The sequence below is a fragment of the Acanthochromis polyacanthus genome, chromosome 5, assembly GCF_021347895.1.
Source record: "Acanthochromis polyacanthus isolate Apoly-LR-REF ecotype Palm Island chromosome 5, KAUST_Apoly_ChrSc, whole genome shotgun sequence".
In the NCBI taxonomy this organism is placed as follows: Eukaryota; Metazoa; Chordata; class Actinopteri; family Pomacentridae; genus Acanthochromis; species Acanthochromis polyacanthus.
The window spans coordinates 17,340,924-17,352,975 of NC_067117.1; the positions used below are offsets into that span (position 1 = coordinate 17,340,924).

The 12,052-nt window shown below is 40.1% G+C and overlaps 1 protein-coding gene across 2 annotated transcripts; it reads left to right on the top strand.

Moving 5' to 3' along the window:
• Positions 1–410: 410 nt before the first annotated feature.
• Positions 411–6,830, top strand: zgc:113307 (uncharacterized protein LOC553753 homolog). Of its 2 annotated transcripts, none has more exons than XM_022197289.2 (5): positions 411–748; positions 2,392–2,716; positions 2,905–3,229; positions 4,349–4,666; positions 5,890–6,830. In XM_022197289.2, the coding sequence occupies exons 2-5, from the start codon at positions 2,411–2,413 to the stop codon at positions 6,039–6,041; spliced, it is 1,101 nt and encodes a 366-aa protein (XP_022052981.2). In that variant the 5' UTR covers positions 411–748; positions 2,392–2,410; the 3' UTR covers positions 6,042–6,830. The 2 variants fall into 2 exon arrangements, with proteins under 2 accessions (XP_022052981.2, XP_051804792.1); XM_051948832.1 differs by having other exon boundaries at positions 411–612.
• The last annotated feature ends 5,222 nt before the right edge of the window (positions 6,831–12,052 follow it).

Genomic DNA, 12,052 nt, shown 5'->3' on the forward strand with positions numbered 1-12,052 from the left:
ACACACACACACACACACACACACACACACACACACACACACACCCCTACACACACACACACACCCCTACACACACGCACGCACGCACGCACGCACGCACGCACGCACGCACGCACGCACGCGCACACACGCACACACGCACACACACACACAAAGAGGTGTGCAGTCAAACACACACAGTTATACACACACGTACACACTGATGCACACAGAATGGTCTCTTTGGCTCCCCAGGTACTTTGTGGCTTAAATGCCTCCAGGCAGATCACATACTGTAGACTCTCTCTCTCACACACACACATAGATATACTTGAATACTGATCAAAAATTTTTTTATATTCACTCAAAGCTCTGCACCACGAGAATCCCAGTCCAGCTGCCCTTCATTTCTTTCCATTTCTTTTTCCTGTGAGCCCTTTCAGTGTATTATTTTGTGCATCTCTGCAAGCAAACATGTTTCCACCAAATGTTGTGTGTTCAACTGTTACTAGGGGCTGAGAGAAGGGAAAAGGAAGAAGTGAATGAGGGAAGTTTATGGAGGAGGTCTGGGGTATGGGACGTGGGCAGCGTTTGAAGAAGAGGAATGTATCAGACAGCAGGCAAACATCGCTGGTAGCTTGAAAAAACACATACACTCACACACACAAACACATTTAGACACACTGACACACACTTGCATTTAGCTCCCGAGGGTCTCACTGGAAATTTAACTTAACCTGTCTCCGTTCAGTAGCTTCTGCTCAAACAGGTAAGAGTCAATTTGCTTTTTGTTTCTTGCCTGCCTGAAACATTTCTGCAAGGCAGGCAAAACTGGAAATGGTGGAAACTAAAATGTGTGGTTGTTTAATTACAGTAATCTCTTGGCAGCGCTCCGAGCATGTGCTGCACTGTAAGACGAGCGATGAAGGCAAAATGCAGCTTTGCAAACATGCTGATCAAGTCAAACTTCCTGATGATGCAAAGATTTCTTACAAATTGCTGTGTTATGTAGTGACTTGCACATGTGTGTGTTGGTGTGTGTGTGTACTTTCGTGCCTACCTACTGCGTGGATGTTACAGTAAACATCTGTGCGGGCAGGAAAAAAATGATTCTTCCTTTTCATTTTCATAGGTTTCAATGTAAATAAGTGTGCAGGCAAAAACAACCAATGCGCAGTCTGACATAGCTTCCATTAATTCGATTTTAATTTGACAATCCGTGTGCTTTAGAGAACTTGCCATAGAAAAGGCGATGTTGCTTGACCTCACATATTTGTTTAACTTCATTTTCAAAGCCTCATATAGACAATAATTTTTAATTTTCAAATTTTATAGTTCAACAGATCATTTCCTTTACAGATCAAATTACCTGCTATGCACTTACATCCAGGGACTTGTGAGAGACAAATAAAAAACAGGACTAACCATCTACAGACATGCTAGCAGCTCTTTGATGCTGTACATTCAATTTTATTTCCATTTTATATAAAAGTTTAGATACCACATTGAGAGAAATCCTTAATTTTCTGTGGTCCTTAAGTGCATACAATAAATGCAGAAGTATATCAGATGAAACACATGTTTACTATGCTAAATGTGTAGCAATTACCAATTACTTGAACAAATCAAACAAAACTAAGAAATAAATTAAAGCAATGGCAATCTGTAAGCATAGCAATTCAATCCAGAATGGCCTCAATGATAATAATGAGGTCATCTTAAAGTTTTGTTGAAGAAGTTTGTAAGTACCGTATGTGGTTTATTTAACTTTAGTTAGCTTTATTAGCTTAGTTTATTTAGCTTTAGTTAACATACTATTCAGCTGGTAAAATTCATCGTGTTCACCATGGTAGTGTTGTATGTTATCACTGGCATTAAACACAAGCACAAAAGTAATCCAGATGAATCCTGAGATTGGCAGAATTATCTGAAATTGCTGTCATGACAATCCATTATGTAGATTTCTAGATTGTTTTACTTTATATCAGAAAAAGTAACCTGCTGGTAGCATTAGAAGTTAAGTATGAGGATTTTCAAAATGGATCAAAGTAGTAGACCGGCTGGTTGATGGACATTGTTGTCCTTAAAGCGGTGCTACTGTCGCATGGCTAAAGTTGATCAAAGCTGATCCTCCAAAGGTTACATGAATCTTACACCTCCTGTAATCTGTTTGGTTACAGTCTTTCTATCTGGTAAACGCCCACATTAGACTCCAAATTCAGTGCACCCAAGTTTCAGTTAGAAATGTGTTTCCAGTGTCTAAGCCACAAGTCTGCCATATTTTACTCCACCAGACTCCTCAAGTCGTACAGAAGACATTATAGAACCTTCACAGGCATACAACAGCGCTCACCCTGACTCATAAAATGACTGATTTGAAAATTCTGATTTGTCTTAATGTTAAATCTACAGGATCTCGCCATCTTTCTCCATGGCTCTCCTGTGCTGTGGCCTGTTGGTGCTGCTGTGCTGTTTTGGTTCTGCCTCGGCTAGTGTTGGTGAAGACACGGACTATGGAGGCATTCCTCTGTGGATTAACCGCCTGCTGGGTGAGCCCAGTGTTCTGAGTCTGCAGGGACGGATGGATCCGGCCTGGCTCCGAGCTAACAATCCCCTGGCCTGCCCTCAGCAGTGTGACTGTCCCATCCAGTGGCCCACAGCTCTCTACTGCGACCACAGAAGTCTGGCAGACATCCCTGACCAGCTGCCAGACAGAACCCAATACTTGTTTCTTCAGGTAGAACATGGCTTCTGAGCTTGTGTTTTCTTTCCAGTTGTCTGCCACTAACCCATGGTGGTTTTTCATTTCCTCTTCACATTCTACACAGTAGCTGAACTCTACTGCACTATAATGTAGATTTTTTTGAATGGATGGAAAGTGTAAAGCAACAAACTAGATAAAGCATTGTGTTTTGTTGTTTCCAGGGCAACGACATCTCCTCCCTGCCCTCCTCTGTAATGACCAACATCACTGGTCTCCGCTGGCTCATCCTGGACAACAACAAGCTGCAGAGCGACAAGCTGGAGCTGGCCTCCCTGCAGAACCAGACCCAGCTGTGCTATTTTTTTGCCAACCACAACCACCTGACATCAGTGCCCAGTGCTCTGCCAGCTGGACTCAAACAGTTGCGACTGGCTCACAACCAAATCAGCAGCATCAGCCCCAAAGCTTTCCAGAAAGTGCAAAACCTGACGCTGCTGCTGCTGCAGGGAAACAGACTGCAAACCATCAAAGAGGGAGACCTCAAAGGTAGTGTAATGCGTCATTTCCCTTCTTTGCACATGCAAAGGGCACTTTGAATACCTGGGATGGAAAGTGAGAGAACAAACAAAAACTCCGCACAAACATTTAGAAAGAAATGTTTTTTTGCGATTGGGATAGGCTCCAGCACCCCCCGCGACACTAGTGAGGATAAAGCGGTGTATAGAGAATGGATGGATGGATGTTTTGTTGCGTTGATTATGTCTAAATCATGCTTCCTTTCTCCTGAAACTAGGGTTACATACACTCTAAAAATTAATCTTTGAGCTCAGTAACAACAACGATAAAAACAACAAAACAGTTTGCATTAATGTTTATGTTTATGTATAAGTCAAAGGTAATGTAAATAATTACCAATTATGAATAGAATAGAATGTGCTTTATTGTCATAGGTGCAAGCATAGCAAAAGGTGTAAGATAAAAGTCTTAAAATCTTAAAGGAAGCACAAACAGTCTGTATTTACTAATATACAATATAAATGTCACAAATGATAAATATCTTAAAAATATATAAGAACTGTAAAGAATTCTCATGTACATATTTTGTAAGATATTTATCATTTTATTTATCTAATGATTGGAAAATGAACACAAGTTTTAGGTGAATTACTTTTTAATTTAAGTTGTTTCAAGGAGCATTTTTATATTACTTATGGGGAATTTTTAATGTGTTTTGCATCTATTTAGCATAATTATTAACACAAATTTTTAAGTTAGAAAATTTAAAAACAAAGTCACTCTAGTGTTAAGCAGACCGGAAAAAAGGACATGAAATCCTGACTTAAAGGTGAAGAAAAATCTAGATATCAAGCCAATTTCATTTAGTTATCTCAGCCTAAATTTAGTTTTAATTCAACTAATGCAGGGAATTAAGTTCAACTGACCCAAAATATTAAGTTGATGCAATTATCAACAATATTGTGTCAACTCAACACATCTAAAAAATGTTAACTTAAAATGCTGAAAGGTTTAATGTTTTGTGGCAGTCATCTATTTGATAAAGTTTTAAAATGTGATAATAATTAACACTGATTGGACACATCTGTCAAACCTATTTGTGTGTATTAATGTTTGCATGTGCGTGGATGTTTTCTTGTCATCCTATAGGCCTGCTTAGGCTGAATCTGTTGGACCTCAGTGGAAATTTGTTCTCCACCATGCCCAAACATTTACCTCCCTCCATCCAGCAGCTCTATCTGTCTAACAACTCTCTGTCTGCGCTGGATGAGGACAGCTTTGTGGGATTCCTCAACCTAAAGTACCTTCGTCTAAGTCGCTGTGGCCTGCAGAACCTCGCCATCCACCCGCAGGTCTTTAACTCCTCCAGCTTGGTGGAGCTGGACTTGTCTTATAACAAACTTACTACCATTCCCACAGTTCCCACCACCCTGCAGAACCTCTACCTGGAGGCCAATCAGATACAAGGTGAGCTGCGTAATCACAAAGAAAACACACACGAATACCGTTCACATTGTTAATTCAGATGTCATGTCTGTGCCAGTTTTCCACACGTGCACACATTCATGCATTCTAGCATTCAGCAAGTACAATATTGGTGAATTATGTGCCTCAACACCTGGAGCAGATCTGACAAACGCTGCTGTGGTGTATATGAAGAAATATAAAACATGTGAGAAGAAACTTTCACTGCCTTCGCTGCTGTATCTGCACATGGGAGGAGCTGCAAGTGGGTGAGGCCAGGAGAGAGAAAACGCAGGCAGAGGAGGGATTAAGCAGGAGTTATGGAGAGAAAAGAAGTGAGAGGAGGGTGGAGGATGGAAGAGGAGAGGGAATATTAGTTGGTTGGATGTGGGGAAAGTAGGTTACCCAAGAGGCGAGGGGAATGGTATGAAAACATCTGTGATGGATTCAGAGGTAAAAGTGCCAGATGAGCCAGAAGCACAGGCTGTTCCCCTCCTTAGTCTCCCCTTTCCTCTTTCTCTGTCTGCTCCCAGTCATTTTAACCTTTGTTTTTGGACACATATTACATATATCACAGTGCACAGTCTTGTACCTAGTTGCCAAACTGTGACTCGCATGACCATCCAGCAGCAGCAACCTGGTGTGCAGTTCTGGGTTTCTGGCAAAGTGAAAATGTGTTCTTGTTTCTCAATCTGTGATGCAGCACACAGAAGGGCTGTGTACCAACCAGACAGACAGACAGAAAAACACTTCCACAATAACATACACCTCATCGTCTAACTAGCTAGCAGCCTGACAGCTACCGCAGTTCATGTTTGCCAGAGCCTGCAGTCTGGGCTGAGAGAAGCAATACTACTGAAATGCCTGACAGAAAGCAAAGGAGGGTGTTGTGGTTTCCTCTACCTCCGTTTTCACCACAGCACCTGTAAGGCTTGTAATAGTAAAAGCAGACTGTGAGAAGAAGAGGGTTATTTGCAGACTGCACAGAGCTGCTTTGATTTGACAAATCTCCTGTTGTGACCGAAGTGCTTCATCTTGATCATTTACATGTGACGAACACATGGTACATGATGTGAAATCAAAGCTCTCTGGAATGGCTACATTGTCTTGGCAAGACAACAATGATCAGATAACTGTCAGTCTAGTGAATAATGGATCTCTAACAATGAGTGTCTGTATTTTTTTTAATTCCTAAATCCTGCCTGTTTTTTGGCTTTCCACCACAGAGTTCAACGTGACCAGTTTCTGCAGAGAGGTGGGACCTTTGTCCTACTCCAGGATAAAAATCCTCCGATTGGATGGAAACAAATTGTCCTACCATCTGCTGCCTCCCGACTGGGTGTTTTGTCTGCGAGTCCTGCGAATTATTTACATCTGACTCCACCTTCTGAACATGAATCTAGTCTACAAGTACTGTATGCGACTGGTCAACCTCATCTAATGCTACAAAGAAAAAGTCATGATTCAACTCACAATGTTTTGTTTTATTGTCCAACTCATCATCTGTGAACTCAAACAACCCAGCCTTAAAGCTTGAAACCTGAGACGAAGACTGTAATTCATTATGTCTCCAATACGTGGATATACAGCCAAAAGAAAACTGAGCTTCAAAAGATGCTGAGCTTGAACTTAATGCTAAACCAAAGTTATTTAATGGTAATGCAACAAGCTATGATCAAAACTTCTCTCATATCATCAATGTAGGCCTTTGGGGTTTCTGTGTCTCATTCCATGTTTTCCAAGTTATGCCTCATCAGGGTTTTACATCTGTGTGTTATTACTGAATAGGACCAGTGACAAAACCTCTCATTTCTGACTTGACTGAAGAATGCGCTCTGGTTAAACTGAGCTGTCTCAGGGCAAAAGGAAACATGGTGAATGTATGAGTGGCAAAAATCAGTAGCTTTCCCATGAGAGAATCTGACTCAGTTAACTAGACGGTGTTTAACAGCCACACCACACAGTGAGCTGTGTGTAAATGGAAATTTTATGATGAAAGCACTAAGAAGTTGAAACCTCTTGCATATATATGTGTGTGTAATAAAGTGAAATGTAGTCACTTTATGCTTGATTTATGAACTGATGTTGATAATCATAATCATGAAGTTTGGTTTGAACAAGTAACTGAAACATAATATCGACGTCAACATAAAGTTTTGTGAATGTGTCCTCTTGTTTTTACTCAATTGCAATGCAGTCTAGAAACAAGGATTCACATTAAACTCTCGTTATTGTGTAAAATGTAACAATATCAGTCAGAAAAGATTAAAAGCCAAACACTAGAACATATATATAATACTAGACACACACACACACACACACACACACACACACACACACACACACACACACACACACACACACACACACACACACATATAAATGGAGCAAATACTGACAAAATGAGCAATGAAGTGATAAGTAAAATGTATGTGAACTCATGCAGCTACATGTGCATGGTAGTGATATAACTTTAGCTATCCAATTAAAACTTGCAAATCTTCTACAGCATAAAGTATTTACAAAACCAACACAATCTTCTACAAAATCACTTATTATTTAACAGTGTAACTCAGGAACAGAACATTGCGACCATATTTCACGTTTGGTTGGATACAGCTTTTGTGAGTCTATATTGGATGTCCACCTATTAAATTCCTTTAAAGACTTCACCACATATAATAAACAAGAAAACCCCTCAGAGAGCGCAGTACTCTGCCAAGGCTCTTCATTCCCCCATATGGCATTGTCAGAAATCCAGCATTTTTTGTAGAAATGCAGCATTCATTTATTAGTTACTGATTATTAGAAATCATGGGAAAATAGAATGTGGCCACTTAATATAGATGTACCTACAAACAAAATGACCTTGTGCTGAGCACAGGCATGTGTTATGCATGCGTATGCTATGTACAGATATCAAATCACAGGACCTAAATATGTAGCGGGCGGCAATTGATGGGACTCAGAAACACCCCCGTAATTTAATCAGTTGTTGATTGTATCATTTCTGAAGGATAAGGCACGATAAGTCCACAGTGGTGGATTTGTAGGATCGCAATCATGTGATCGTCAGCAGGCAGCTGATGTAGTATTCACTTGTTGTCATAGTTACAGTGAGGACGTGCTGCTATCTCGCAATGATACAGAAATTAACAACTTCACGAATCCAGACTATAAGCCGCATCACTGCCAAAATCTAATCAGTTAGTCCTTGTGTCATTTCTGACCTTCCCTGAAAATGTCATCGAAATCTATTAGTCCGTTTTTGAGTATTGTTGCAGACAGACAGACAGACAGAGGGACAGACAAACCAACACCGATCAGCACAAAACTCCACTCCATTCCTTGGCAGAGTAATGAGTCTGGACAGAAATGGATGCAAATTGAAACTTTACTGGCTGACGGAGGCATATAGCCGCAAGTGATAACTCTAGTTTCCATAATTGTTTTAATCATGAACAGTATAAATAGAAATAGTTATGTAATATGTATAGTAAAAAAAACTTCTGTGCAGTTTAATGTAGCAAATACAGAAATTTAAATACAAAAATCATTAGAACAGACACAGTAAAGATACCCATGTAGCAGCAGTCTTCAGCACTGACCTCAACATTTGGCCTCTTTTGATGCATTAAAGGATTTGTACTTTGGTTTTGTTTCCACTTATGTGTAATATTTCTTCACTCCGTTTCTCCAGCCTGTGTTGTGTCATGATGTCATTTCACAGTTTATGATGTTGGAGGAGGAATCTTAGAGAGTGGCAGAGCCGGTCATAGTGCTTTAATACAATGAAGATGACAGATTTAAAGATCTCAGTCATGAAGACTGGTGACTGGATGTGAAAGTTTTGTAGGAAAGTGAATGCCAATAGTTTAAAAAAAAATCTAAAAAAATCTAATTCTGTCACCCATTTATTTAATGGCTGAGAAATGTATGAAGGTTAGACTGAAGACATTTATTAAAGACAGAAGACATATTAGACTCCAGACAGAACTGATAAAAACAGTGATTTCAGTAAACGGATAACTCACATCCCCTCATTTACTCAGCATCTTACAAATGACTCAACTGATTTGAAAACTGAAACCTCAGGTAGATCAGATTGTGCTCTATGGAACCTGACATACTAATACCAATACCATCTGCATCTTCTTGTAAACAAAAAGCAATGTCTTATCTAATGACTAATTATTTTTTTCATAATGGCAGTATTTCCCTTTAACAATACTCCCATTGCCTCATACTTGAACTATCCTCTAGTTTCCTATAATCACAAGATAACGACCGCACAACTCAATGGGTTTCCGCACAATTCCGAAATGCATTGTCATCATTATGAGATACGCAGTTTCAGAAAATGAGAGAGCAGAGTTCAGTATGTGAAAAGCAACTTCTTGTAACAGCATTACTTTTACCGTGTCAAAAGTGGGGGGGCATCCCATCTGGCTTACTTTGTAAACCTGAAATATGCTAATTTTGAATAATCTACAAGCCAATACTCGCTTTCTGGGTGATTAAGAGCAACGTAGCACCAACAGCAACAAAAAATGTCTCAAGGGGACACAAAAAACAACTTGTTGTTCGGTGCTTTGTGTGTATTATCTATGTTAATGGCTAAACTGTAGAGTTTATTTTACCATCGTTAACATCATAAACTCAGCTGGGTTGTGTTGTATTTGCAGCATGTTTGTTTATTGAGCCACGTTGTCAATTTGTGAATATTTCAGTGTGTTTGTTAGTTGGGTTGTGTTCAGTCTGCTTGTATTCGTCTTCTTAACCTGCACAACATTGAGCTCTCTTGGCCACTATACAGAAAATATGTTTCCTCAGATTAATTTTCTTGAAAGTCAACCAAGCAATACTTGGCTACAGATATTCAACAGCTCACCAATTTGTACTGAACTCATAGTGCTTTAGTGAGTGTTTGTTTCACCCTGTGCCATTACTAAATCCACTGCCATATTTTCCCAGTGACACCATGTCTTATAAATGCTGTGAGTGTGTTTGATGGTCTGATCAGACTTGTGCAATGTCTGGACCCACTTTTACCAGAGGCAGGAGTCACTCACACAGAGCTGCTTTGAGGGACGAGCCTTAACCATAAAAGTCGGTGTAAGCTGGAACCGGTGACGACCAGCCGGCAGTCTGCTGGCTGACTATGAAGTCATGGTGGATGGGGGCAAGCTGCAGGAAAAAGTTCTCTGCTTCCATGTCGCTGCTGAGAGATTGTAAACAAAATACAAGTTGCATCATTCTACCGTTTGATATTTAATTCCTAGCTGAGAGATCAGAGAATCGTTGTCAACCTTTCACTTTCTTTCTTAATACTCCTTGCTTCATTTTTGTCCAACATATAAGAGACTGGAATCTTGTTATCTAACTTTAGGCAATAAAATGAAACATTTCTTAAAACGTCAAACATTTTAGTTTTCTTCATATAACCTTTACTTCAGGGGTTCAGAAAATCTCAATCATATTTAACTTCTGTGTGACCTGCTTCTATGTTATCATTACCTATGTGTCCTGCACCACCCTACGAATACAAGTACAAGTACGGCACCTCTGTGGGCTCAACGCTCCAACCTGGCAAAACATATGCAAATATTCAAAACACAACCAAATTAAGAACAAGAAGCACCTGTCTGGTCAAATGTTGTGCTCTCTTAATTATCTTATGTTTCCTCTCTGTAAATGTGTTTTATAAAGGCAAATTAGTTTCCCGACCAAGAGGCACAGGTACGTTTTTTTTTACTTCAGTTTGGTCGTAGCCAGACCATTCTCCACTGTACTCCACCTGTCTCTGCTCAGAAGAATGGTCTGTCTGCACCTTGCTATCATTCTGCTAGAGGAGAAAATACTCTGGCTTGTTTTCATTGTTTTTAGCCCAGGATGAAGTGATGGTGCCCCTGTACAATAGTGACGGGGGAAATTGTTTTAGAAGAGCATTTGCATGCAGGGAGGTAAGTAACGTCAATAAAAAGGATAATTCACTGCGTTTTACAGCGTATATGTTGCTGCTTGGACGTTGCAGTTGTTGTTTCGCATAGTGAACAACAGTTACAAGCAGATAGTTGAAGGGAAGGACAAAGCAGCACAAAAAGTAGCAGAAACAATACTCCACATCTGGTGAGTGAGACTAGGATTAAAGAGAGGTCAGGGTGTTGTTCCATTCAGCTCGACTTCACCCCTATATGCTCAATAACAACACAACCTCACTTTCTCTTTTTCATATTAAGCATCATATGACCACTGGAAAGCACTGTCATAAAAAAGTAATTACAGTTCATAATAACTCGCTTTAAAAAGTGATTTGTTTTACAGGAGGACAGTCACTGTATTCACGCTATTTTTCACCGTGAGCTCTATTTTGTTTCATGCAGGCTGGTGGGCTTGCAATTCAGTCGTCCTTGCATATTTAAACCAGACGTCCTCACATTTCTCTTTTTTAGACCCATGAAGCACGGCGATCCAAAATGAAGCTCAGCTTTATTAGCAGAAACCATACTGGCATTTTAGGGAGAACCGCATTTGAAGTATGGTTCATTGTTTGCATTGGTGAACTCTCACTTGTGAATCCAAACCAGGAAAAGGTGCAGATTAAGTTTTCAAGAATTGCCAGCTGGCTGGAGTTCACACTGCAGAAGGAGGAACTGTAGAGCCAGATGGGACGTGTTAACACCAGAAACGCTGCCTGGCGCGTCACAGTGGAATGAACCACTGACTGAAGGTGCTTTTGTTGCCTTAACAGCAAAGCCGCCAGGTAATTATTGTTATTTAGTAACCGATAGCTAATGTAATTTTTTCCATCACTTCTTCCAGACTAGCTCATTTGCTCAACTGTGAGGCACAAAATAAAGGGGAAAAAATTCAAAGAAGATATGGAAAAATATTCTACAAATAACGTTTAAACTGGTAGGCTTCAATTTGTTAGCCAAACATCAGCACCAAGCAGAATTATTATATTTTTGGGTTTCAGACTCAGTTGATACGAGTTATTCCTCATTAAATTGTAAGCAAGACAGAAATTTGTGTCGGCTTAGGAGTTTTTCATATTCAGGAAGAACATCTATGCAGTCTTAAAAAAACAGAATAAAAGTCTGGCTGGTGGAAACATCATCGCTCGGGCCGTTCCTCTCCTCTGAATTAACCTCTGCCTTGGAAACCACCAGTCAAAACAATCTGCTATGAGGCTCCCTGTGGTGTCATAACAGCAACATAAAGAGCTGTGGAGCTCAGGACCCCTCACATATCACATCCCTCAGCCCACAGAGACATTTTACAACAGTACCAAAATACCCTCTCAGGTTAGATAACTGGTCTAGCTACTGAAAACTCATTAGAACGAATCTTTAAAATCCTATTCTAATTCAATTCACTGCCGTCAGT